This window comes from Nelumbo nucifera, chromosome 8, assembly GCF_055504915.1.
Source record: "Nelumbo nucifera cultivar China Antique chromosome 8, China Antique-T2T, whole genome shotgun sequence".
Classification (NCBI taxonomy): domain Eukaryota; kingdom Viridiplantae; phylum Streptophyta; class Magnoliopsida; order Proteales; family Nelumbonaceae; genus Nelumbo; species Nelumbo nucifera.
In genome coordinates, this window is record NC_142656.1 from 26,428,403 (window position 1) to 26,455,793 (window position 27,391).

The window sequence follows — 27,391 nt, forward strand, 5'->3', positions numbered from 1 at the left end:
ATCAAACTTTGAAATTAAATAATGTTGTAATAAATTCACTTTGGGTTTCAACAAATTGTCACAAAGAAATCATGGGGAAAGAACTGTAAGAACCTGATGGTTTTGAAATTCTCAATGCCTAGAATAGAAAACCCGTGAGATAGACTGCCCTATTGTCACGGGATTAGTCAGCAAAGCCCCATGTGGCACTTATTTCGGTCGAGTAAGCCTAAGAAAGTAAGCAATCACACACAAAAGGCAATAAAGATGGCATACGAATTAGTAAAATGGCACTTTATATTGCAATAAATGGCAAACACAAGCACACAAGTATGTGTCGAGGGGACCTCGTGCTTAACCTTTACACAATTTTGGCACCACTCAACTATCTACCTCCCCCTTAAAGAGTAGCTTAAACTTTTGGTGCTCTGACAAAACATTACATAGGAATATTGAAAAATCATACTGCCTAATTACAATAATGCCATCAGCAATCCCCCCATACAAATTACATATGATGCCCCTCCTAAGACACACTAGATGACACTCTGATGACAAGACAATGGCGTCTCCTGCCGTGAGTGAGGCTTTTACTAACGCGGTGGCGGCAAAGGTGCTATCTTCTTGTTGGAGATGTCACAATCACTTCCGGTGGTAGTGATTGTGGTTGCTGCTGCCAAGCTCTTTGGTGTCCCTTGATGTGGTGTTGGAAGTTGGAGTTGCAAGGTCGAGACTTGCTTCTTCTTCAAATCAGCTGAGGTAATCATGTCATCCATGCAAGGTGATTGTTCATCCATGATCAACAAGGTGTCGAGGTGAGGTGCTGGTGTAGCGTTCGCCTGTGTCAAGAAGTCCATGCCAAGGACGATGTTGAAATCATCCATGTGCGCTACGGAGAGGTCAATCTCCTGATTCTAGGTGCCAACTCGGAGTCTTACTCGATGAGCCATGCCTTCATTGGGTTTCGCACCTTGAAATGGCCAAATTAAGTCTCTTGGCCTCTACAATGGATATAAAATTATGAGTGGCCCCTGTGTCAACTAGTGCCCAGGTTGGCTTCCCACCAAGGCATATGTCCACATACCTCAGTCTTCTCTTGACTGAGGCAGGCCGTTTGGAGGTAGCCCCTTTTTTCACCATGGCATTGAAAAGTTGAAGGGTGCCCACTCTTGGCGTCCGAGTACTCTGCTCCCCATTGCTCTGTTCATCATCACTCAACTTGGCAATGAGGGCATTCAATTTCTCCCGTTTTGGGCAATACTTGGTCAAGTGTTCCTCCCCATAAATGTAGCAAGTGGGAGGATGTGCTGGTTTCCCTTGATATCTGCTGTTATAGGAGTTTTGGCTTCCTTGTGACTGCTTCCCTTTGTGGTACTCGATTGGCTTGTGGTGGAATGGTGGCTTCTCCTTCAGGGTACTTGGCTGTCTATCTCCCCTACTCAAGTTGGTGGCACATGGGCTAGATGGCTTGCTTCCCTCATCATCCGATAGTCTAAGTTCACTAAGTTTTTCGGCCACGGCCATGGCAGAGGCAAAGTCCTGAACATCGCGTTGTTAGAGCTCGAGCTCAGCCTAAGGCTTTAGGCCATCCATGAAGTTAAACAATAAGTCTTTGTTCGACATGTCGGTGACCTCCAAGGTGAGAGATGAAAAATTTTTGACATATTCATGGAGCGAGTCACCCTGCTTGAGTGTCTTCATCTTGCGATGAGCAAGATACTCCATGTTCTTTGGATAGAACTGCCTCTTCAACTCCCGCTTGAAGTCAGCCCGAGTATGGATAGTGCACGTACCACGTTCTATGTCAACACATCTTCTGCGCCACCACAACATAGCGACATCAACCAAATACATAGTAGCAATATGTACCTATGTTGGTTCATCAGTGACATTGACTGTGGCAAGGTACACTGCTTCATTTGCCACAGGAAGTTGTCGAGCTCCCGTGCATTGTGTGCATCTGAATAGGGAGTTGGCTCCCTAATCTTTATGTGGGAAGGAGAGTGCACAAAGGAGGTACTGGCTGGATTGGCAATGGCCCTCTTCAGGATTGCACACTCGGCCTTGAGTTCGTCTAATTGAGCTTGGGAGCTAGAGGAACAAGTGGCTGCTTTCATGGCTGCCCACTCTACTTTCATTTCATTCAACTAGGCTTGAACGACCATTGGGGAGGATATGGCTCTTCTCCATGTTGCCCACTCATTTCTCGTTTCATCGAGTTGGGCTTGGAAATTGTCCAACTTGTCTTGAATGTTGGAGTGGGATGAGCTTCCTTCTTGTTGGCGCGCGGTGCTGCAAATCTCCTTGAGGGTTCCATTGAGTATGTCACAGACCTCATCAACAATGCCACTCATGCGGCCTTCCACCTCTACCATCGCACTCTCGATGGCTTCAACATTTTGGTGGAGCTTGTCTACTCGGTACACATTTCACCCACAGTGGCTTCACAGCATAGCACTCACAGGTCGATGGCAGAATGCTTGTCCGTTGATTTCTCGCACTTGCTTGCCTTTGATGTGCAGGTCTTCGGTGCTTTGTCCTTGACTGTGTCATCAGCGGGTGGGTTGTCAGTCTCATGGGATGAGGAGAGTCCATGCTCGATCTCCTCCATGATGTCCCTATTATGCTTCATGGTGTGGCTTGTGTCGCGGGTCAAATAGTTAGGAATGAGCTCCTACTTTGATACCAACTATCACGGGGCTAGTCGACAAGGCCTTGTGCGACACTCGTTTGGGTTGAGTAAGCCTAAGAAAGCAAGCAATCACACACAAAAGGCAACCAAATTAGTAAAAATGCACTTTATATTGTAATAGATGGCAAGCACAAGCACACAAGTATGTGTCGAGGGGACCTCGTGCCTAACCTTTACATGGTCTTGGCACCACTCAACTACCTACCTCACTTCAAAGAGTAGATTAAGCTTTTGGTGTTATGACAAAACATTATATAGGAATATTGAAAAATCACACTGCTTGATTACAATAATGCCATCGGCAATCCCCCCATACAAAATACATATGATGCCCCACCCAAGGCACACTAGATAACACTGTCAAGACATGGGTGCAAGGAAGGCACTTGATGGCGCGGCAAAAGGGGCACTTGTGACACTATGGAGTACGGAGTCTACTTAGCCCTAGTTGTGTTGAAAATAACAAATGAACAAATTAATACAAATGAGTAGTGGTTTTATTTTTTCAGCTTCAGCCATGAGACAAAAATCATTTTGTCCAGTTAATCTATAAAGTACATAACCTGGATATAAGATGAGTAATAGTTCAATAGTTCATCATGCCTGCTCGTCAAATACATTCCAGGCCTTGAGGAGTTAACACGAGGGATTTCAGATGAGGCTGCAACTGGAGTCCTTTTCCTTGATCCGAGAACTAACTGTAATCTTTTCTTGTCATCGTAGCTTGATGCAAATTATTAGTATAATGGAGTAACACCACTAAGCAGAAGCAAATTCTTTAGGAAGGAAAAGTAAAGGTTCATTATGCATACCAAATACTTTGGTAGTCAATTTAACAGGCCTCATTTCTTCTCCAAATCTGCAAAGAGGTGTTACAAGGATAAAATAAAAATTAAATGGATTCTAAAGTGAAGAACCAAGAATTGTGATTAGTCAGCAATGACAACATCAAGATCAAAGAGTACCTTTTGATCCCATAAGTCTGGAACCATAAGCCATTCAGCTGCAGTGATCAATATGGGGCAAGAAACACTTAAAAATTTATCAAGTTGTGATCATTTCAGATGAAGTAATACAATATACACCTCATGCTATTTTTGTTACAAACACTTAAATATTACCAAATATAAAAATTTAACAAGGTCTTCAATATTTGGGATAGTGGCAGAAACAGCAAGCAAGGGAACATGGGCCAAAGGACTTGATTTCATTTCGGGGTTGCATGCGAGCTTCTTTATTCTACTAACAATTGTGACACGAGGTTAGGTGAATGGCGATTGTCTGAATCATTAGGAGGTTACCTGAATGGCGATTATCTGAATCATTAGGGGGCCGCCCGCCAGCAACCGACCGATTACCAAAGGTCGCCAGCAACCGATTACAAACGAGGCTTTTCTGTTCTTCATTTCATATCTCACGGACATATAACTGTTATTTTCTTTGGTAACGAGGGCTTTCTTATAATGATAAACTGGATGAAGTAAATTTCGAGGAAGATGCAACGAAGCTAATCCCACGACCGACGGCACCAGTCTAATCGAGAAAACACTAACGGAAACGTAGATCCCGTAGTTCTGTAATAGCACTACTATAAATGGCGAATGCTTGGGCTAGATTAGAATCTGAGGTTGAAGTCGGACTAGAACTACAGAAGTACAAATGGCAAGTGTTCTGAAGACAATGCTTGGAGCAAATGTAGCCCTGGCACTTGGGATTGGAGCCATCTATTTCCTATTTCCAGTATCACCTGGAATTCCTAAATCGGCTCATTTTTTTTATGATTTGCATTCTGTCGTTGGCCTTATCATGTAACATCCTCGGGCTTCTCCTACTAGACAAAGGCAAGTTATTGTTAGCCAATGCCGTGGGGAAACTGGGGGCCATCTTAACCATGGCCGATGTATTTACTTTGTTGGGTTGCATTTTGCCGTTACGACTTGTTTGGCTTCCGGCTCTCTGTTTCCTCTCCTGTCTAGGCCTACTACTACTGCCCAACTCCTTAACCGGATCTCCTCGTGTCACGGGCACAAATCAAACACGCGGATGGGGGCCAAGGCGTGTGATTACCGTTTTTGAGAGCATTCACAGAATGGGACCAAATCATGCACTTACCACCACCGTATATGGGCGCATTTATAGAGTAGAGGAAAATGATCTTCCCGTGTAAAAACACTCTGGAATATACGATATCCATCAGATAAATCTCTCTCTCGTAGTTTTTCGTTTCTTTTCCCTTTTTTTCTTGTATAATCAAGTTAGTGAAATCTTTGGGTTTTATGTTTTAACTGCTCCCCAGTCGCCCGATGCATTGTTTTCCCCGTTAGTTTGGAGGGGAATCATCTTACTTGGCTTTGTAATGTTTATGTTCTCTAATCTGTACTCTGTGTATGTTCATCAAATTGCTTTTATTGCCAGAATATCGTGTCTCTCTCATGTTTGTTTTCGTTTTGGTTGCTTAATTTTGAAAAGGAATCATGATGGTTTCATGGATTTGGTTCCTCAGGAAGTAGTTTATGATGTTGGCTGCTCTCTGGGCTTGGTAAGACTGTCGATGCGTCTGTAAGATTATTGACATATATGCCACCAAATCATGCTATCAGGTAATTCAATTTTCTCCTTCTTCTCTGGAATTTACCGTCTTTTTTGTTATGTTTCTTCTACCTGAAAGGGTGAAGGGATGGGACATGAATTTAATAACTTTGGTGTTTTCCTCTTTCTTCAAATCTTCTGCTCACTTTGGATATTTGCAAGACCATGATGGTTTAACTGCGTAAGGCAATCCAAGTTAAAGATAATCTGTTTTACCAAAATTGAATGGTCCTTGTTCAATTGTCGCAGCTGAGGCATCTGACAAGGATGCATTAGGTTCCTTTGTTTTGGACGATTACAGAAGGCCTTAACCCAGCCTCCATGATACTTAGAGCGGTGGGTATGAACTTGATTAAGTTTTTTTTCCCTTTTTTTTTTCTTAAATTGGTTTATATTTGATATATACTGTTGCAATATTAATGAATGTTTTATGTGCTGCAGTAAGTAACTTCAATTGCGGTATAACCTCAGTAGAGATGCAGAAGATCACAGAAGGGTTCCTTAATTTCCTAGTTACAAAGATATTGTTGTGAATTTGAACTCTGTTTGGATGATAAGATGATCTCGATTATAATTATGTCCCTGATTGTTCCTTTTCAATCTTCACCATACCAGAGCATCTTGTTGCCATTAATATTTCAGGTTTGGTTGGAGTAATTCTCCAAGGTTCTAATTCCTCCCTCCACACACACACATACACACATATGATGCACTTTGTTGGTGATTTCTACTTTTCTTTGACTTGTATAAGATGACTGTATAGACAGAAACACTCTGTTGCAGCAGTCTTGGGCAATCAAAGAGGTATCTGTCCATGAGACCAGAGCGTAGTAGAGGTGAGCATGCTCAGATGGATGCATGACAAGACCAGAAAAGATAGAATTAGAAACATGTGCATGTTTCAAAATTTAGCAGTATATCCAAAAGATGAAAATTTGAGGGAAAATAAACAAAGAAGGTTAGGGAATCTGCATGGTAGACCCACTATTCAAGGGATGATTTGATACAAGTTGAGTGTTCTAGAAAGCCCAAGGGAAGGCTGAAAAGTAAATCCCTGCATGGATTTGGCTATTGAAAAAACATCTGAGAATTCACAGTATAACCGAGGATATGCCCTTGATAGAATGAAATTTAGCTCACCTCAGATTGTTGATGCTTGTTTCTGCTTATTTGTCCTTAATTCTTAATTGGGTTGTTATAATTAATATGAGGCTTATAATTTAGGTAATAAAGACCCCAGGTTTCTATTCATTTCCTTCTACCTTGGATGGATTATCAGCAAACTTGGAGGAATTGTGCTTTTTTGTAGTTATGAACAGGTATAACAACATGTTGCTTTACACTTTCTTTTCCTTTTTCCTTGCTCAGAGAATATAAAATCCTCAATTGGTTTCTACATGATTGACATTTGACAAAACTATTTGCCCTTCGGTGCTGTTTTTGATGTCTTAAAATTCTCATAATGGATTTTGAGTTATTAGGTTGTCATATTTTCTGGTTGACTAGACTCCTAATCTGTACTTTTGCTGCCACCCCATGTGCTTTGCTTCAGTTATGTATCAATCTGAAATGGAAAGACAGTGTAGATGCTTTTGAACTTTTATCCATGTAGAACGAAAGAAAACTGCAATGCTTGAAAGTTAAGAATCTTAATAATGTCATGTATATTTGCAGTGATTGGCCTTGTAGCATATCACTTTTGTTCATCGGAAGCTGAAAGCAATGTATTTTATTTCTTATAGTAAATCCTGGCAATACATTGTCCTCTTATGCCCCATTGTGGCTTATGTCAGTATTAAATTATAGAACAGTAACGGTTCTGATTAATATTATTAATACTTCAATGCTTGAAGATGTACTCGAGGGTATGGTGATTTTAAATGGACAATATACATAAGAAAGATGAATTCAGTAATGATTACTCTTCAAGCTAATAACTTTCCTTTGTTGTAATGTGTACTTATAGCCACAGTGGTATTTTTTCCATTTGTTACATTTTATGAACTGATTGGTTACTAAAAAACTTAGACCTCTCTTGACATTTCCCATAAATACTAAAACCTTCCCTCCCTTCTCAAAAAGGACACAAAGACCTCCTCTCTGTTAATCCATCAAGATCCGTTGGAATGTGACATCATGTATGGTTGAAATTTTTCCAAAAAAGTCAATCTACCCCTTAATTTCAGACTTTTGTTGAAACAAGATGCATGTCAAACCAAAAGATTCTTCCTACCTCTAAGAAATCTATGTAGATGATGCTTTTGAACATGAGCTTAGTCCTTTTACTGGCCTTTGGAAGGTTAGAGCATGTCTGCTCTAAATCCAGAGTGTAAGTTTGAAGAGCCAGCTGTTTCAGGAAACAACCTTTGGAAGGTTAATGCGCATCCATTTACTGCAAGTTCATTCGTGTGTGTCTTCAAAACTGAAACATTTTGATGTGGGGCATTAGATGCTTCATATGTAGTTAAGATTCTTCTTTGCTCTGAGGATTTCTTATCCTAGGTCCATGGATCAGTATGGATGAGTGTGAGAAAGATGAGAATATTGGAGAGGGGACCTACGGTAGGCTTATGACTGTTTGACAAATGAAACTATACCTCAAAAAAAATCCAACTGGAACAGGAAGGAGTTCCAAGCACTGCAATAAGAGAAATATCCCTTCTGAAAGAAATGAAGCAAGTAAACATAGTCAGGTTGCAGGATGTAATGCACAGTCAAAATCGGTTCCATCTAGCTTTTGAATATCTGAAACTAGACTTAAAGAAACACATGGATTCTAGTGCAGAGCTTGCAAATGATCCACATTTAATTCAACTGTTTCTGTATTAAATTCTGTGGAATTTTGTATTGCCATTCCCATAGAGTTCTACACTGACATTTGAAACCTTAGAATTTGCTTATAGATCATTGTACCATTACTTTGAAGTTTGTAGACTTTGGATTATCCAGGGCATTTTGTATTCCTATGAGGACATTTAATTGTGAGGTTATAACACTGGTATAGGGCACCAAAGGTCCCACTTGGTTCCTGTCATTTATCTACACTTGATGATGGGTGTTTTGTGGGTTGTATATTTGCTGAGATGATGAACTAGAGACCTTTATTCCCTGGGTACTCTGAGATTGATGTATTATTCAAGATTTCTAAATATTTCAGTGCTCCAAATGAAGAAACATGGCCTGGAGTGACCTCATTACCTTATTTCAAGTTTACATTCCCAAGTGCCCTCCTAAAGATCTTGCAACTGTGGTCTCAAACCTCAAACCAGATGGAGTTGATCTTCTAAAATGCTCTGCCTGGATTTGAGCAGAAGAATTATTACACAGAATGCACTTGAGCATGAATAATTTAAGGATCTTATTGGGTATGTTGACATAAGTAGCGATTCATGGGGTTTGATTGTGTGAAAATTAGTGCTTTCTTTCAATGTATTCTTTTCTTTTCTTTTCTTTTCTTTATTTTGATTCAAGACACATTGAATCATAGCTCGAGTCTGCAATCATGGAGTTATGGTCTCTGTTGGGAATTTCATTTCTCAAAGAAATACTGTGTAAATGGTATTTCACTTATGATATGTTTACAAGTGGATTTTCATGCTTAAAAAAAAAAAGACAAGAGTCTACAAAACTCAAACCAGGTTATGTTGTGTTTACACTGTGTTCACTTTTTTTCCCGGGTATATTTGTCATTTTACTCCATAGACGTAATGGTTAAAGCATTTGATAGGGGAGGGCTTAGATTTTTTGACTCCAGCCATAGATTTTTTGACTCCCAACTTCTCTTCTCTCTTCCCTCCTCACTTTTTTCTCTTCAAATCCTATGCAGGTTTAGATGGTATCAGAGTGGGGACAGTATCTGATCAAACCTCTTATTTGTTCCTTCACGTCTCATGGACCCAGTCTTTCCTGTTTTGGTTGGTGGTTTCAAGAAGTGCCCTCAAGCTGACCTGAAGCTATTTTTCTCCTCATTTTTCTTTCTTCCTTGGTTGTAAAACTAAGTGACATCTATTCTTTGGTAGCTGGCTGATTGGACTGGAGGTATAAGGGGTTGTAAGCCCTCTTATTTGCTCCTAGTGGATCGTGGGTGGGACTTGTTGGACTGCAAAAGTGTATGCCAATTGCAGCCTAAAAGCATCTTGGTGCAGGATGTTGAGGGCCCGGGAATAGGATCTCGTCACGGGTCGGTCCACGGGGAAAACCTCCTATTTTCCCTTGTTCCTTCCTGCTCGTGATGAACCTATCTTGGCGCCTTCGGTGATTTGTCCAAGAGATCACCAACTCTCCTAACTCACTCTTGACTGAATAATTTGATATCTCATTTAATAATGGGGTCTCCTTAAATAGGAGATTACAAGAGTCCTAATCAAAGGGAGTCTCCTTGCTAAATAGGGAGACTTCCAGTTCTATCTTGCTAAGGATAAGATAAGCTAATCCTAATCTGATAAGCTACTAACAAGATAAGATAAGCTAAGCTAATCCTAATCTGATAAGCTATTAACAAGATAAGATAAGAGATAAGAACAAGCAAAATGAGCTAATCTAATCTAGATAAGGCTGCTGTTGCCGAACTGGGTAGGATGAGCATCACTGAATACCTGCTGCTGCTGGCGGTGGGCCCGGGGCCTGTTGTTGCCGGAGGCGATGGTACGTCTTCCCGAGGAAGGCGTCCATAACATTACTCCCCTCCTGGACTACGAGCTTGTCCTCAAGCTCGAAAGCTGGATATGTGGCTTGGAACTCTGCCAGTGGGATCCATGTGGCTTCTGTTGGTGGTAGATCACACCATTCCACCAAGACTTCAAGGATTCCACGATTGAAACGAGAGCGGGTGACAGTTTTAGGCTGGGGGACCAGTTTGCCATCTTTCAAGGGTGGCAGGGAGGGAACTTGGTCCGGGGGAACACCCGTAAATGGTTTCAACAAGGAGATGTGGAAGACATCATGAATTCGGCTAGTCTCTGGCAATTCCAGCTGGTAGGCCACACTGCCAATCCGCCGCAGAACCTTGTAGGGCCCATAGAACTTAGGGGCCAACTTCGGGGCAGCCTTGTGGCGCAAGGAGTGCTGCCGGTAGGGCTGGAGCTTCAACCAAACAAATTGTCCTGGATTGAACGACAGTTCCCGGTGGTGCTTATCATAGTGGAGCTTCATGCGGAGCTGTGCCTGCTGTAAGCGAATGCGGACGTCGGCGAGGAGGGCGTCGCGGTCCTGTAAGGAGTGATCGATTGCGTCCAAGCGAGTAGATCCGGGCTCGTAGGACAGCAAGCGGGGTGGATCTCTGCCGTAAACGACGCGAAAGGGAGTCATGCCGAGGGAGGAATGGTAGGCTATGTTGTAGTAGTACTCGGCCCAAGGAAGCCATTCCAACCACCGTCGAGGTTGATCGCCTACGAAACAGCGGAGATACATCTCGATAGTGCGGTTAACCACTTCCGTCTGACCGTCGGTTTGTCACCGGTAAGCTGATGAGTAGGCCAGGGTGGTGCCGTGTAGTCGAAATAACTCTTTCCAGAAGGCACTAGTGAAGACCGGGTCTCTATCGTTGACGATGGATTCCGACAACCCATGTAAGCGAAAGATATGTGTAAAGAAGGCGAGGGCAACCAAAGTGGCACTGTACGGGTGTGATAGAGGAATGAAGTGCGCATATTTAGAGAAGCGGTCGACTACCACAAAGAGAACTGATTTGCCCCCTACCTTGGGAAGTCCCTCAATGAAGTCCATGGAGATGTCGGCCCAGATCTGCGATGGGATGGAAAGGGGCTGAAGGAGGCCTGCCGGGTGTAGGTTTTCCCATTTGTGCTGTTGGCATGTGGAGCAACTCTGGACAAAATCTCGAATAGAAGTCTTCATACCTCGCCAATGGAAATCAGTCCGGACGCGGTGTAGTGTTTTTTGAATGCCCTCATGGGTGGAGTTATGGATGCTGGTGATGATGGTGGGAATCAACGGGCAGTCTGTTGGAAGATGGACTCGTCCCTTATACAGTACCAACCCATCGTGAAGTGACCAATCGGGGTCGGCCGTGCCGGCCTGGATCTTCTGCAGTAAGAGCGACCATTCCGGGGACTGTGGTGCTGCCTTCTTAATGTCGTCAAACAGAGAGATCCGAGGTTGGGAAATGCTACATAGAACCATCACGTCTTCTTCTCGCCTAGACAAGGCATCAGCTATGCGATTAGACGATCCCGCCTTATATTCCACCCGGAAGTCAAACCCGAGCAGTTTGCTAACCCAATGCTGCTGAGGGGAAGTGGTGAGACGCTGCTCTAACAGGTATTTGAGGCTGTAATGATCAGTTTTGACGATGAACGACCGCCCCCACAAATACGGCCTCCAGTGCTGGATGGCTCGGGCAAGGCCGATTAGTTCGCGCTCATAGGCTGGAAGCTTCAGATGCCGGTCGGCCAATCTGCGGCTGAAGAAAGCGATCGGGTGCCCTTGCTGCTGTAGTACGGCCCCGATACCTACTCCGGAAGCATCGCACTCGACTGTAAATTCGAGGGCGAAATTAGGTAATTGCAGTACAGGGGTTGAAGACAGTGCATTTCGTAGTGACAGAAAAGCTTCATCAGCTGCGTCGTCCCACCGGAAGGAGTTTCTCTTCAACAGGTTGGTTAACGGGGTTGCCAACACTTCATAGTTCTGTACAAATTTGCGGTAGTAACCCGTTAAACTGAGGAACCCGCGTAAGGCCTTGGCGGATTGAGGTTTGGGCCATTCTGTTATAGCCTGAATCTTGGAACTATCAACTGTTACACCCTGCCCATGGATGATGTGGCCGAGGTAAAGAACCTGTCATTCCCCGAAGGAGCACTTGGACCGTTTCAGGAATAAGTTGTGTTGGCGTAGGAGTACGAAAACAGTCCTCAGATGGTGGACATGCTCTACCCATGATTTGCTGTAAACGAGGATATCATCAAAGAAAACTAAAACAAATTTGTGCAAATGGGGCTGGAATACCTCGTTCATTAGTGTGTATGGAGAGCTGAATCGAACGAGTGATTGAAGAAACTTTTCAGCCTAGTTGTTAGTGGATTTTTGGAGAAAAGGATGCTGTCTTGGTCACCATTCTGACAGTCCTTGGAGTTTTTTTCCCCAAATCCTAATCAACTAGAGAATTTTGATCGCGGGCCCCATAGGGAGCTTCACCTTGGCGCTCAGTGACTGAGGGATTCTTTCTCTTATCTTGAAGATTGAACCAAGTGTTGTGGTGTTCTGTGAAGCCTATAGGGAGTGGTTGCTATTTTCTGATTTCTCCTGGGTTCCGGGTGAGACACGGCTGGCAGATACGACTTCATAAAGGTTGGTACTTGGTGTTTGATTTTTTCTATTTTCCTTGCTTATCATTTGAAGCTGTTTGAAGTTCTTTTGGAGTTGTTTGAGGAAGATGGATATCTTGGGAGTTGAAAATAAGTGTGGGGCAGAATCTAGATAGGTTCCGGGAGCACCCGTGGACTCATTGTTGGTTGTGACCATAGTCAAGCTCGATGGAACCAACTATCTAGCATGGTCACAATCAGTACAAATTCATGTTTGTAGTAGAAGCAAGTGGGGGTATATCTCCGGGAGCAAGAAAGCACCTCCGGAAGATGACCCGTCTTATGAAAAATGGATGCAAGAGAATTATATTGCCATTGGATGGTTAGTGAACTCAATGCAACCACAAATCAGTCAACATTATTTATGGATGAATTTAGCCAAAGAAATATGGAATTATATTGCCATTGGATGGTTAGTGAACTCAATGCAACCACAAATCAGTCAACATTATTTATGGATGAATTTAGCCAAGGAAATATGGGATTATGTGGCTGAAACTTACTCACAAAAAATGAACGTTGCCAGGGCATGTAAGTTAAGGAGTGATGTGAATAATTTAAGGCAGGGGGAGAGACCTTTAGCCGTTTACTTCTCAATGCTGAAATCCCTGTGGCAAGAGATAGTCCTAATGGAAACTTGTCTGGGAAAGCACTAATGATGCTGAAACATACAGGAAATTAGTTGAGAGGAATAAGGTTTTGGGAGAATAGTCAATCGAATATTACTCCCTTCCTTAATTCTTTTCATTAAATATAATTTGCAAAGTTTTGGTATTTACAAGGAGACCCTTAATTGGGCGATTAACTCAATTAAGCATAACATAAAGAAACATAAAAGGTCCATTAGTTAAAAGGCCCATTAACAAAAGAAACCGGAACATAAACAAATAAAAACATCCTATGGGCCATTCGGCCCATTCTCTCTACAACACTTTTAGGAAAATGTGCAGTCCAGATTCATACCATTACCATGCCCCCTTCATAAGAATCCAGTGGAATTCCCATTCCCATCTCTCCTCAGGTGAGGAATCTTCATATTTCTGCCCTTCTTTTAGAAGGTCATTGGAATCATCTCACAGTTCAGCAGTATTTTGACAGGGAAGAAGCTATAAAAATTTGTCAAACTCCCATCTTCCCCTCATCTAATGATATTCAATGGATTTGGTTACAGCATAAGTCTGGGGTCTTTACTGTTAAAGAGGAGTATAAATCTAAACAGACACTCTCTATTCCTACACTCCCAGATGATGTTAAATCCTGTCTTTCCAAAATCTGGAAGCTTTTGGTTCCTCCAAGATATCAACTTTTCTTGTGGAGACTTTTTAACAACTTTATCCCAGTCTGAAGTGTTCTTTTCTCTGATCCTGCTGATAAAGTTTGTATACTTTGCAACCAGTTTGAAGAGACCACAGTTCATCTCTTTATTCATTGTTCCTTTGCTCGTGCTATCTTCTTGGGTAATCCTTGGAATATTGATCTAAGCTTCATTCCTCATAATTCTTGGGCAACTTATTTTACTCATCTCTGTAGCCAAATTCAAGATAATCAACTTTTCCTCCACATTTTAAATTGGTTTGCAATTGCCTGTTATTATATCTGGACTGCAAGAATTCTTTGTCCTTAATCTTGCATAATAATGTTTTAAATCTTTCTCTCAATTATACTACTGATCTAATCATTTTCACTGATGTAGGTAAAATTTCTAACTCTTTCACATTTGGAATTGTGATCTTGGACACAAATCTGCAGTGCTTAAAAATTATTGGAGGAAGAACATATCAACCTACTGCATTGATCATTCTGAACTCTTTGCGGTGTTGCAGGTTTTTTTGGAACTTCAAAGGAACATCTGTATTTGCTCGAACAATCTTCTAGTAATCCAGGCTCTTCAGAAGGACTCCCTGTTACCTTGGTTTTGCCGATGGCTTTTGCAAAGAACCAAAATTTTAATTTCCAGTCTTCACTTTAATGTTATGTTTAAACATATAAACTGTACTTTTAATATCCCTGCTCGCAAGGTATCCCAACAGGCAAAAAACCATCCTCTGTCTTACTTTGAATATAATGCCTATCCTGAAGGGATCCCAAAAGTGGAGCAGTTTGTAAATATCTCTTTAGCTTAACATATTTTCTGTTTATCTTCCAAAAATAGATAAATAAATAAACCTGTATCATAGGTCAACATGGGACTTAGAGGTTTCATTGCTACTTGCAATCTTCCTCCTAACCTCATAGCAGATCTCCTTGACGTGGTTAGCAAAACTTTCTGCATCAGCACATGGTGTTGCCTATGATGGTAAAGGAACTAGGTCTATAAGCTTCTTAGGCTGAATTCCCATCACTATTTCAAAGGGGTTGCGACCTATACTTCTATATCACTCACCAAACAATGTAGTAAATTTCCCAAGATTCTATTCACAACTTTAGTTTTCCCTTTTGTTTGAGTTTGAGGATAAAAAGTTGAAGAGAAATTCAACTTACTATTCAACATACGCCAAAAAGTTCTTCAAAAGTAACTCATAAATTTGACATCTCTTTCTGAAACGTTAGTATTAGGTAGGCCATGCAAGCACACAATTTGAAGAATAGTTATGCATACAAAATTAGATGTCTTGCTACAAGGAATGAAATGAACCATTTTCTAGAAGTGATCAACCACAACATAGATGGAACCATGCCCCTGTAGAGTCTTAAGGAGGCCTAGCACAAACTCCATGCCAAGGAGAAGAATGTGGAACAGGGAGTGGAGTGTATAAACTAGTATTTTGTTTCCTTTGCTAGATGACATACATGATGTTGGAATGTTTACCTACTTTTTATGTTTTTATTCTACTTAGTTAGGTCTGTTTGTTCTGGTTAAAATAGCTTTTTTTATCATTATTTATGTACTTTGACTACAGTAGGGGCATAAGGGTCTTTTCCCTATTAATTATGGTCACCCTATATATAATAATATAAGCTGGCACCGCCAGACAGATTTGAACTCTCCAAACCTTTCTCTTCTCTCTCTCTCTCTCTCTCTCTTCTCTTCTCCTTATTTCTCCTCTTTTCTTCTGCTAATATGGTATCAGAGCGGTTCTACTGGGTTTGAGAGCAGATTGAACAAGTTCTTTCTTTATCATCTTGCTGTCTTCTTCAACTGAGATCAGAGAAGTTGACCTACAATTGGTACAAGTTTGTTTTACCTTTTTTTTTCTTTTTCTCTTGGTCATGTACCAAGAAAAACCCTATGAAACAAAACTATTAAATGATGTCAGAGGAATTGTGAGGTTCAAGCCTCTTTTCTGTGGATCGTGTGATCATGTACCTGAGAATAGGATACTTGTGACTGTTAAACCGGTGCAGTGCTGAAATCAACCTAAAAAATTATTTTTTTAGAGAATTGGAGCTGGTCTGTGTTCAGATTGTGCCCAAACTGGAGTGTGTGCATGTGGACTGCATCTCTAGTGTGTTTTTAGGACTTTTTTGGGTGTTGGGAGAGATCTTAATGTGTGTGTTGAAACTGAAAAGTGTTTGAATCATGTCCTCTGAGAATTCTGCAACTTCTGAGATTTCGGGAGATCAAAATGGAATGAGTGGGGGGATAGATATGAGTTTTCCCATGATTGTAATTCTCTTTGATGGACTAAACTACCTTGAATGATCTAGGGGACACAACAACAAAATCCGTATATAGCGGCGGAATTCTTAGCGGCACTAAGAAAAACGCCACTATGTATTCATCTTTTAGCAGCGAATAGAGAAAGCCGCTGCTATAGATACTATAACTTATAGTGGCGGATGCATATTTGCCGCCAGATATACACCGAAAAATAAAAAAGAGCTAGTCCGGTCCGCTGAATCTTCTCTCCCGTGCGAATGAATCCCATAACTTCAAAAAACCCTTTCACTTCTCTGAGCATAATATTTGCATTTCTCTATTTTCTTCGGAAGCTGAGAAGCATCAAACGAATTAAGAGCTAAGTCACGATTTCTTTTACCCCCTTTCATCTTCTTCCTCTCATTACCTCTCTCTCTCTTTCTCTCTCTCTCACTTTTTTCTTTCATTCATCCATTTTTCTACAACAGACCATCAAACCTTCTCTTTGCCGATTCTGGGTTTCCAACCATCTCTCCCTTATCTCTTGTCACTCCTTTGGCAACTGGGAACCGAACTGAACTCATCTCCGGCGAGGTAAGTTTTTATACATCTGTATTTTTTTTGTTTGTTCCTATTGGTGGCGTGAAAATGGAGTAACACCGGCCCATTGGGTTCCGATTTGAAGAACCTGTTGGAGACGAACTCCAATGGATAAAACCTAACCCTTCTCTATTTTGGTTTATAAAAGTTATTTTTAACTTCAGTACTTTTTAGCAGATTGTTTTCCTTATTTTTAATGCCAAATTTTCAGTAACGTGAATGCACAATGTCACCAATTTCAGTAAACTCAAGTCTCTCTCTCCCTCTCTCTCTCTCTCTCTCTCTCTCTCTCTTACTAATGTGGCCCTGAACTCCCATTAGAATAACAAATAGGGCTAGAAGATGGAGACTCAAAATAGGCTTCACTGCTGAATCTAACCTTCCAGCATCTCTTAAAATAATGAGAAAAAATATATAGCGGAGTGTCATTCTGATGTTTTGCCAAGACCTAAAATATCTTAAGATTTTTTTTTCAATTCTTTTAGGTTTACTTGATAATCAGTTTCTTGGCATTTTTTTAATGGGTGTCTTAGAGTGATGTCCTATTTTTTAGAAACCATTTATGGGAATCGATTTTTTATGGTTTGCATTAGTGGTTTCTAAGTGGGTTTGAGGAATTTAATTCATAAGATGTTCCTTGTGTTGTTGTGTCTAAATTATTGCTGGACTGATCTTTTAAGCAAATTAGGAGAATCTTTAATTTCCATGATACTCTTGATGCCCTTTTTAAACATGGACTTGAATTATTTGAACATGAGTGGTGCCAAATAAGTTTCATAATAGAGTAAAGGGAACCCTCAATTCTTGAATCCATCTTTTTATCTCAAATGAAACAGACATTTATTTTTAATGAGTTATGGTTTGTAAGCATCATTATAGACTATGGAAGTGTTCCTATATTTCTTGAATTATGGTTTGTAAGCATCATTCTAGACTATGGAAGTGTTCCTATATTTCTTGAATTATGGTTTGTAAGCATCGTTTGATCTGTAACATGTTTCTAAACACTATTGAAGTGTTGCTATATTTTTTTTGTCATATTTGAAAATTTGGAAACTTTTACTCCCCTCTGTTTTGCTTCCTATCTTTATCATCCCTTTTGAGTTGTTCTTGGTTCAATCACGATTGATTTGAGTAGATATAAATTCCAGAACATTATCACATCAATGTTGCTGATTGGTGATGATGTTGAAAGCATGATTTCAATGGGACAGATTCAATACATTCTCACCTTATCTTATTCCCAATCCTAAGGCACCCACTACCAATCTCATGACCCAACTTAATGAAATATAATTACTGAATGTGCTGTAAACCATAGGGTACCAACTTATACTACCTCCTCTACACCCCATAAACAAAACACCTTCTCTTAGTAAAGGCTATATTTGCAGATTCTTCAATGTTACTATGTCAAACACTGTCCTTGTAAAAACCATCAAGAGATAACTAGCTACATAAAATAAAGGGTCAATGGCATAACCAGCTACATGACCCCTATGTGTAGGGACACAACAATCTGACAGGTTTGGACAAGAAAAACCTAGTCCCAGTTCAAATACAATGCAGTCTAAACCCATCCCTACACCTGGATAAGGCTGCTCGAATCCTAATCTGATAGGTTAGATTACCGTTTAACCTGACCTATTGATAGTGACATCCCTAGAGTACATAACTTTCAAGTTTGAAACCTTTTGATCAATGAGCAGACACAAAGTCTCAAATTTTCTCAAGGGAAGACTAATGAGGTGGTCCTCCTAGGGAACAACCTAGGTTGAACTAACTGATAAACCATATCTAATGATAATAGGATGTCTAGATTACTGGATGTGTATGAGCCCAGTTGGGAACAAAGTAGCTAGGTCTGGTCCAGGACCCTTCATCATGAGTCCAACCCAGTCTTAAAGTAGATACCCTTCCTTCTAATCTAAATGTTGACCCCTAATGTGTTTTGTGTACTGGTGAATTGTCATTGGGCCAACATAGACCATTGATGATGGAGATAGGTTATGTATATGTTTGGCATTGATGCTGCCAATACAACACCATTTTCTTAGAAAATGGTGCTGCTGATCTTTGGGTTGGAAGCATCGTTTTCTGAGAAAATGGTATCTTTTTTTTTTTGTTTGGAAACATTGCTGCCATGTGGATGCTCAGATTTCAGATTTCAGATTTGAGCATGTTTTGTAGTATGCTCAAATGGTTTGACAGATTTCAGATTTGAGCATGTTTTCTTCTATACTAACTTCTCTTTATTGTTCGAACAGGGCATCTAGGTTTTCATAGTTTGAATAAGAAATCCAAGTTTTTGACATTCAACCAATGAGCCAACAGGGCATCACAGTTCGAACAGGGGTTGTCATCACAGTTTGAGCAGGGAATCTAGGTTTCATCATCTGAACAGGGTAAGCAAAGCCAAGCATTAAAATTTTCTTTGCATAACTATTATTTTCTTGTGAATAAATCTTCTACTATGTTTGTTAGGGTTCCTAATATTCAAAAACTGCAACATGTGAAATAGAGAAAGAAGCAAAAATGAGCCATGAGTAGTTTTAGCACATGATTATTGACAGGAACTTATTTTGCCTGGATCTTCCATGTTAAGCTCCATATGGCCAAACAATCGCCTAAAGAAACACTTGGAAATGAAAGGAGATAAGTCAAATTAGTTCTTTACAGTCGGATCAAGTTGGGTTGTAGGTCCATTCAAACCTCAAATTTCAAACTGAAATGTCCATTCAATCATCCCTCCATTTATTATTATTATTATTATTATTATTATTATTATTATTATTATTATTATTATTTATTTTTTGACATCTCCCCAATCAATGGAACAATTATGATACATGTCTTATTATGAACATGCTTTCTCAAAAATGTTGTCTCCCATTTGACTTGTTTCAGGCTCTAGGGTATCACCTCATGCCACATTTCCTAATGGTTAATGGATCCATGTGCACCACTGTTTTCCACTGAAGAATCTGCCTCTGATCAAAGAATCTGAATGTTCACCCAGGTTTACATACCACTTTTGGATGCCTAAAGACACCATTTGAATATATGTGCTATGGTAATATTGACTAAAGATGACTAAAGTCTAGGAAACTGTTGGCAGATTGATCTATCGCACCTACCAGATATCTTCCCAAAATCTCACTCTATAACTACAGGATCAAATCTAACAAATTAATGGAATCCAGTGAAGATTGCCTTAATAGCTTTCCAAGTATTGCTTTCTTGCTAGTGCTTGCTTGCACCTAATGGATAACTCATGGCCATCAGTTCAGCCACTACCTGATACTCTTTTTTATTACATTCCTTTCCATGGAATACCTACAAAATGCATGAGATATGTATCTCCGAAAAGCCTTCTCCTAGGTTCAGAGAATTCACAACTAGCATGTCATCCCTTTAGGAAGTCATGCTCATGCTGATGAAACATAAAACTGGATATTGGAAAATACTGGAGAAATAATTTCCAAACCTGAGATACAAAACTGTGTAAATAAAAGTGGATAGATGAGGCAGAGACAACACCAATGTTACTTTTCCTGAGGAATCAAATAGCCATGGAGAGAGAGAGAGAGAGAGATGAATCATTTTTCCTATGAAGCATCTCAAAAATAATAATTTCCCAATGAACTGCATCCTAGTAAAAAGCACCTACCTTAGGGAACCAACAAATTATAGTATGTATTGATTAAATGTAAATGAGACAGTTACTACAGTGTCTGGCTAAACAAACAGTATGCTCAGTGTAAATATAGGTATCAAGGACCATTCTTATAGAAAAAATAAAAATATATAAAGAAAAAAAAAGGTATACAAGCTTTATGCCCCAGCACCAACAGCCAACCCAAAACAACCTAAAAAATTCAAATACTACTCAATCACAGCCAAATTACATAATCCAAACAACCCGCTCCACACCAATCTTTAATCCCAACTCCTTCAAAATCAAACGAATGAAAATACATCAAATATGTACAAACAAAAGCAGAAATGAAAGTACAGAACATACAACCCACTTCTTCAATAGAAACACCAAACATCATAACAACTAAAGACAGCCCAAGATATCCAAATTGGAACAAATACCAAGCAGTCTCAGATTCTTCATCCCCAGAATCATGATCAGACCACAATTGCATATACATTGGCTGTACAATTGCACAATGTATATGCACCCTGTTTCAACTTTGCATCCCTTTGTTTTGTGGCTTTGATTTGCATTTTTTACCTGATGCAAAATTTGCATCACTTTCTCCTACCTTAATTCTCTTCCTCATATCAAGTTGGGATTGAATCAATTCATTTCCTATGTACCTTACTCTCCCCAATTTTTACCTCGTTAACACTCTAATTTTTATATTTGTTTTCCTTGTTTTTCAGGTGGAACCAATACAAGAATGATAGAAGGCTTTGTATACATTTTTTTTTTTATTTATTATTATATGTAACAAGAATTTTGTACATTTTCCACATCATTATCGTATGGAACTCACATTAATTAAGATATACATTTGTTTTTAATTAATAGTTTAGTTTTATAAAATTTTATTTGAAATTTTGGTTTGACGTTATAGGTGTTAATCAGGTTGGATAAATTGTAAATGTATCTTGATTAATCAGGTTGGGTAAAACTGAACGGGAACTTTTAGCGGCGGATATCATTTTTTTTAGCGGCACAAATATCCGCCGCTAAAATGTTTGTTTTTTCTAACAGGTGCTTTTAGTGGCGGATATCATTCTTTGATGCATATATCCGCCACTAGTTATGCATTCAGCGGCACATGTATCTGCTGCTAAAATGTTTGTTTTTAGCGGCGGATATATCCGCCACTATATGACAAAAAATATGCATTTACAGCGGCGGATATATGAATTGATGACACTTAAATACTCTTTTAGCAGCAGATATATATGTTGCAATAGCAAATTTTCTGCCGCTATTGATGACTTATAGCGGCAGTTGTTATAAGCACCGCTAGAACTTATAGCGACGGTGCTTTCCGCCGCTAAATACCTATAGTGGTAGTTTTTTTAATGTATAGTGGCAGATTCGTCTGTCGCTATAGACCGATTTTGTTGTAGTGGGAATTAAACATTACATTACTGCTAGGGGGCAAATAGGGTATATTAATGGTAAAGTGAAGGAACCAAAGACCGGAAGTGTTAAATATGACAAGTGAAAGCAAGAAAATAGTATGGTGATGTCATGACTCTTGGTTTCCATGCTGCCACAAGGAAGACATTTATATGGGCTGAAACAACTTGTGAAATATGAGAACAAGTGAAATCTACCTATTTAGAGTAGAGGCACTATGTGAAGATATACCAATTACAAGCTGAATCCTTCACTTGCAAGTAGGGGGAGAGGAGTTTCTAGGTGTACTACTCAGATCTATCATCAATCTGGAAAGAATTGGATCATTATCAAAATATGAATTGGAAGTGTGATGAAGATGCAAAGGGGCCTACAAACCACTTGTCTCCTAACAACAAGTATTTGCTTTTCTTTTGGGGCTAAATACTACATATGATTCCATGAGGGTGCAAATCTTAGGAAGTAAGAACTTATCTTCAGTTTTAAAAGTTTATGCCTTAGTTCAGTCTGAAGAGAGTAGAAAAAGTGTGATGAATTGTACAAAGGGGGAGTCAACACTAGCAGTCTTAGGAGGTACAAATTCAAATGTCGGAGGCTCTTTTAAAAAGGGTGATTCACGGAAGGAAGTGGATGACAAAGACAAGCTTTGGTGTACTCACTGTCAGAAGTCTAGGAACACTAGAGACACATGCTGAGAACTCCGTGGCAAGCTTAAATGGGCTTAGGAATTGAATAAAAAATCAGCATGTGATCAGAGTAAGAAACTAACCAGCAGAGTTAGAAGAAATATAATTCAACCTTTCATGACCCTACCAACTATGGTCAATTGAGGTCATCCATGAACTAAGTAATCCACTAGACTGGCAATGTGTTTAACACCACAGTCCGTGTTGGCCCTTTACCCAGCTCTTTATTGGAGTTTGTCCAACAGATAATAGCATTCTAGACTTCAGTTTTTATTTAGTTGATAGAAAGTGCTTTTCATTAAAGATGTCATTTGAATAAGAAGTAATATCTTTTGAGCCAAAAGCTTTTCGGGGAGAGGAATAAGGAGACTCCTTTCTAGCTCTAACTCACTTGCCCTATGGAAGATCCCTTTTGGAACCTTACTAAACAGCCTAACTAAAAAACCAAATTGGTAAGTGCAGAGCTTCATCACCTGAATATATTGTATTGCCCAGGAGGGAGACAAATAGAAAAGGTCAAATGGAAAAAACAAGAAGAGATGAGAATATATGGAATAATGGAAACACTAAAGTGGAGGCTATAACAAGCTCTAATACACAGCCCATTGAGTAGAAAGGAGTTGGAGAAGTATCACCCATGCAAAAGCAATAAAAGTTCCTCCAATAGGTTTTTTGAACAACAATGTATATATTTGGTTTCATTTACGTTTATTGACAGTGCCACATAGGCGCCCTATTAGCAAATACCTCATTAATTGCATTTGTGTGTATCGAAGTTTGCAAAACTTCAGTTTTTGTGCGTCTCTTTCATTTCAGGAAACTTCGTTTTGGAGCTTCCGAAAACAGATAGGCATTTATTGGCATTTTTCTGATGTGGTGCCTAATGGCGCCTATGTGTCATAAACACCCTCATTAATTGCTTTTCTCGAATTTTCAATCACACAAGTACAAAACGTTTATTCAATAAACGGAAACGGAAACAAACACACTGAATATCTATGCCAATAGGACTGATTCACAAATAGAATTGAATTGTTAGTGTTGAAGTAGAACAATCACAATCATTAGAAAGTATAAATCCCTAGTGGATTCTTTTAAGGGTAAAAGACTAAACATACCTTGAGTTTTTGATATAGACTTAAATATATCTTGTGAGATGATCCAGTTCGACATAAATATACCCTCTTAGTAAAACATTAGGAACTGTTAACAATCATATGACCTATTTAAATTTCTTTTAAAAGCCCTGTTTTGCCTCTTTATTCCCTGTTAACAGCTGATAATAAAGAACTTTTCCAAAAAGGGAGTGTTTTCTACTGTGGTCTCAAATATGTGTGGTGTATTTCAAACCACTGGCCCCACTGTGGTTTGTCCAAAGCCATGGGTTCTAGAACTTACCAGCAGTATTCTACTGTGGTGCAGTGTGTTCCAAAATACTGGATTTGAAATTTGTTGGCTTTCATGTGAGAAATTACTAAATTAATGCCAAACAAAACCAGAAAAGTGGTGTGGTTAGGAACATCGGAAATGAGTGTTTTCAAAATCTTGTGATATTTAGAATTTTGGAACCACATATTTTTGGTTCCAGAACTTGGGAAAGGGTTAATTGATTTAGGAGAGGTCATTATATAGAAGACTGGGGTAGGGTTAATCTCTATTGGATCCTAACAAGTTATGCTGTTGTGGCCTTCTAGAATAAATTCAAGCAATGTTTGTGCCAGGTGTGGACTCTAGAGCATGTGGCTTACCCCCCCCCCCCCCCCCCCCCCCCCCCCCCCCCCCCCCCCCCCCCCCATGTGGCATCTTTTGAAGGAAATCCATTCCATTTTACTAGAGCTTCTTTCACTCTTTCACTATTTTTCTACCATCTTTAATTCATTGATAGTCCAACATCTGCTATGGGGTGAGTTGTAAGTTCTTTTTTATGGTGATGGGAAGTAAGGTGTGGGTTGCCAACACTATTGGGCTTAGGTGTTTCTTAAGTTGTGACATATAACATCGGATGAAGTTGTGAGCCATTAGGAAGCTGGAGGCGATAAGCCATGACCCCTACTTTCTCTGCAATGGGGAAGGGACCATAAAACAGAGGGGAATGATTGTGCCACACCCGTCGGGCGATGGTAGCTTGCCTATATGGTTGAAGTTTCAGGTAGACTAGGTTCCCAACTTGATATTCTATTAATCGATGGTGTATATCATAGTGGTTATTCATGAATTTCTAGGGTCATACAAGGTGGTCTTTCAAGGATTTCAAGAGCATATCATGAGTGGTGAGGTAATCATCAACTGAAGCTACAACTGTTGAACCTCACTTATATTGCAGGATGGCCATGGGATCCTTATTGTATAAAGCTTTAAAGGGTGTCACTCTGTGAGCCATTTCACCCACTACTTTGGTTAATCTCCTAGAAAACTCCTCAAATAAGCTTCCAAACACCCATTCACGACTTTTTTTTGGTCGTTAGTCTACAAGTGATAACTAGTGGAGAAAACATGGGATCTCAATTTGATGTGATCCCCTTGGGGATTCCATAACACTCTGCAATGTCTTTAACAAAAACTTCGACCACTATTGTTGTGCTATAGGGATGAGGAAGGGCTGAGAAATGTCCATATTTTGTTAGATGATCTACAACAAACATTATTATTGATTTACCTGAGGAGATGAGAAGCCTAGGAACAAAATCCGTGGACACCTCTTCCCAAACATGCTTCGACATTGGGAGTGGTTGCAATAGGCCAATCGATGACTAAACTTCATATTTCTGTCTCTAGTATTCCAGGCATTGGTAGACATATTCTACTACCGCCTTCTTCATTGTTGACCAGTAAAAATGAGATTAGAGCAAACAATAAGTTTGATCATTACCTGAAAGACTCTCAAACCCCCCCATTCCAAGTTTTCAATCCTCTTTTTCATCTGACCTGGAGTCCAACATATTGTATTAGACCTGGAGTTTTAGATCCATGGGCCGGACTGACACAGACCGAACAGGCCACCCTCATAGAACGCCGTTGCCGGGGATCGAACCCGGGTCACCCGCGTGACAGGCGGGAATACTCACCACTATACTACAATGACTTAATGAATATTTAAGTGAAACTTCTAATAACATAGTTTCGTACTTTGTATTAATTTTAATTTTAGGTTAACACGTTTAAATGGAATTTCATGTAAAAAAGCAAATGCAGATATCACGAAAAATTTGTTTGGTTGGTTAAGTATTTGGAGTGGTATTATATTTGGTATTGTCGTGCTACTATAAATGAAATGTTTACATTCGCTTTGCGCATAGAAATTTTAGATGATGATAAAAAATGGTAATAATATCTTCTCAAATTTTCTAAAACTTTTATATTTTTATTTATTAAATTAACAATAATTTTTATTTATATGATGAATATATAATATTGGAGATATATTAAAATATTTTTCACATTTTTTTGTAGTTTTTATATTTTTTTTAATTTTTATTATTTAATCATGACATCAAGTATTAATATATTTAAAACAAGAAGATTGAATTGTTAAACCACCACACAAAAAGATTAATTTTTATTATAAATTTAGAGGATACCAATTACCTTTGGGCCTTGGGTGCGAGGGTGAAAATCTGGTATACTACAAAATAAAATAAAATAAAAGGCACAATTTATCCAAGTATTTTTTGATAGATACAATCTATCCAAGTTTACTGATAAGAAAAACCTATGCAGGGGGGCTGTATAAGCCTGAGTTTAGGCTTAATATTTGATGCACAGAATTTGGGTCGGGCCCACACCTGGGCTAAGAGCCCTTAACATAAGTAATTAGGAATTAAGGATGGCCCATCCTGGCCTTGATCACCATTACCTAAAGCCTACTCGATAGTTTGGCTTCTCTGTGGAACTAACTATTATTTTACTTACCACGTGGCCTGATTACACCAACTCAATGGAAACTAACAAAGATGAGGCGATCCAAATTTTTGGTTTGGGACAGTGATCTGGGATTCTGGGTAAATCCAATTTTTATCATATAGGGGCACTGTGTGGCACACAGTTCGGTTCTAAAACGCAAAACCGCAATTGATTCCACTTATTATTATTATTATTTTTTTACAAGCGGGATTTTCTTTGTCTTTTCATGGATGTGCTCCGATCCATATTCTAAAATGAAAAGACTCCATTGTCTTTATATTTGATTTAAGCATTGGAAACCAGAAAAAAAATACGGTTTATACATATATAATGTTAAGATTGTTTGTTGTTGTTTATTACGTATAAGCATTATCAGGCACAATTATCCAATATTTCCTTAAGTAGGAAATGTTTAAATAGTGTTTTCTCTAAAAGTGGTTTTCATTAGAGGTATAATTTTGGCAGGCCCAATTTGAGTCCAAACCGGTCTAATCCAAAATTTTACACGGGTTAGATTTGAATTTTTGGTTCTCAGGCTCAAAAGTGGGTTTTTTTTTTTATAGGCTGCCCCTTAGGTAGCATGGGCCCATCCTAAGCCTATCCCAATTATATACATTTATGCATACATATGTATATATGTAAATTTTGTTTATATATTTACATATATACATAAATATATGTATACATATTTGTATAAATAAATAAAACGTATGTATGTATATATGTATGCATGTATGTATAATTTTAGAATGGGTTCATTGATCAACCCGAGCCCAATTCGGGCCCGAATCCAACCCGACTGCATCAAATTACAATGCGGGCCAGGCCCGAGTTGACAAAGTCGTGCTCGACTTCAGATTCAGGCCTTAAGCCCAAAATCGGGCTTGACTTCAAACTCTCAACTATCCTACACATTGCTAGTTTCTCTTAAGA

The 27,391-nt window shown here is 39.5% G+C and overlaps 1 protein-coding gene, 1 long non-coding RNA gene, 1 other non-coding gene and 1 pseudogene across 20 annotated transcripts; 2 read left to right on the forward strand and 2 right to left on the reverse strand.

Moving 5' to 3' along the window:
* Positions 1-344: 344 nt before the first annotated feature.
* Positions 345-4,113, reverse strand: LOC148789787 (uncharacterized). Its single transcript, XR_016079601.1, has 3 exons — positions 3,973-4,113; positions 3,637-3,674; positions 345-3,530 (listed from the first exon to the last, which is right to left on the reverse strand). It is a non-coding gene; the product is annotated as an uncharacterized LOC148789787 (long non-coding RNA).
* LOC104605391 (uncharacterized) lies at positions 3,811-21,343 on the forward strand. 17 transcript variants are annotated; one of them, XM_088893493.1, is made up of 9 exons: positions 4,099-5,056; positions 5,175-5,271; positions 5,510-5,596; positions 5,702-5,902; positions 6,024-6,096; positions 6,485-6,579; positions 14,276-14,405; positions 19,030-19,167; positions 21,158-21,343. In XM_088893493.1, the coding sequence occupies exons 4-7, from the start codon at positions 5,819-5,821 to the stop codon at positions 14,309-14,311; spliced, it is 288 nt and encodes a 95-aa protein (XP_088749619.1). In that variant the 5' UTR covers positions 4,099-5,056; positions 5,175-5,271; positions 5,510-5,596; positions 5,702-5,818; the 3' UTR covers positions 14,312-14,405; positions 19,030-19,167; positions 21,158-21,343. The 17 variants fall into 17 exon arrangements, 12 of the variants coding, with proteins under 12 accessions (XP_088749613.1, XP_088749619.1, XP_088749618.1 ...); XM_088893491.1 differs by lacking the exon at positions 14,276-14,405 and adding an exon at positions 14,406-14,456 and having other exon boundaries at positions 4,115-5,056; XM_088893483.1 differs by lacking the exon at positions 14,276-14,405 and adding an exon at positions 19,670-19,781 and having other exon boundaries at positions 4,614-5,056; positions 14,406-19,167.
* LOC109115276 (cell division control protein 2 homolog pseudogene) lies at positions 6,586-14,269 on the forward strand (annotated as a pseudogene). The gene has a single exon (XR_016079595.1). The product of XR_016079595.1 is annotated as a cell division control protein 2 homolog pseudogene (transcript).
* A 4,225-nt stretch (positions 21,344-25,568) lies between the features above and the next one.
* TRNAD-GUC (transfer RNA aspartic acid (anticodon GUC)) lies at positions 25,569-25,640 on the reverse strand. The gene has a single exon. It is a non-coding gene; the product is annotated as a tRNA-Asp (tRNA).
* Between the last annotated feature and the right edge of the window lie 1,751 nt (positions 25,641-27,391).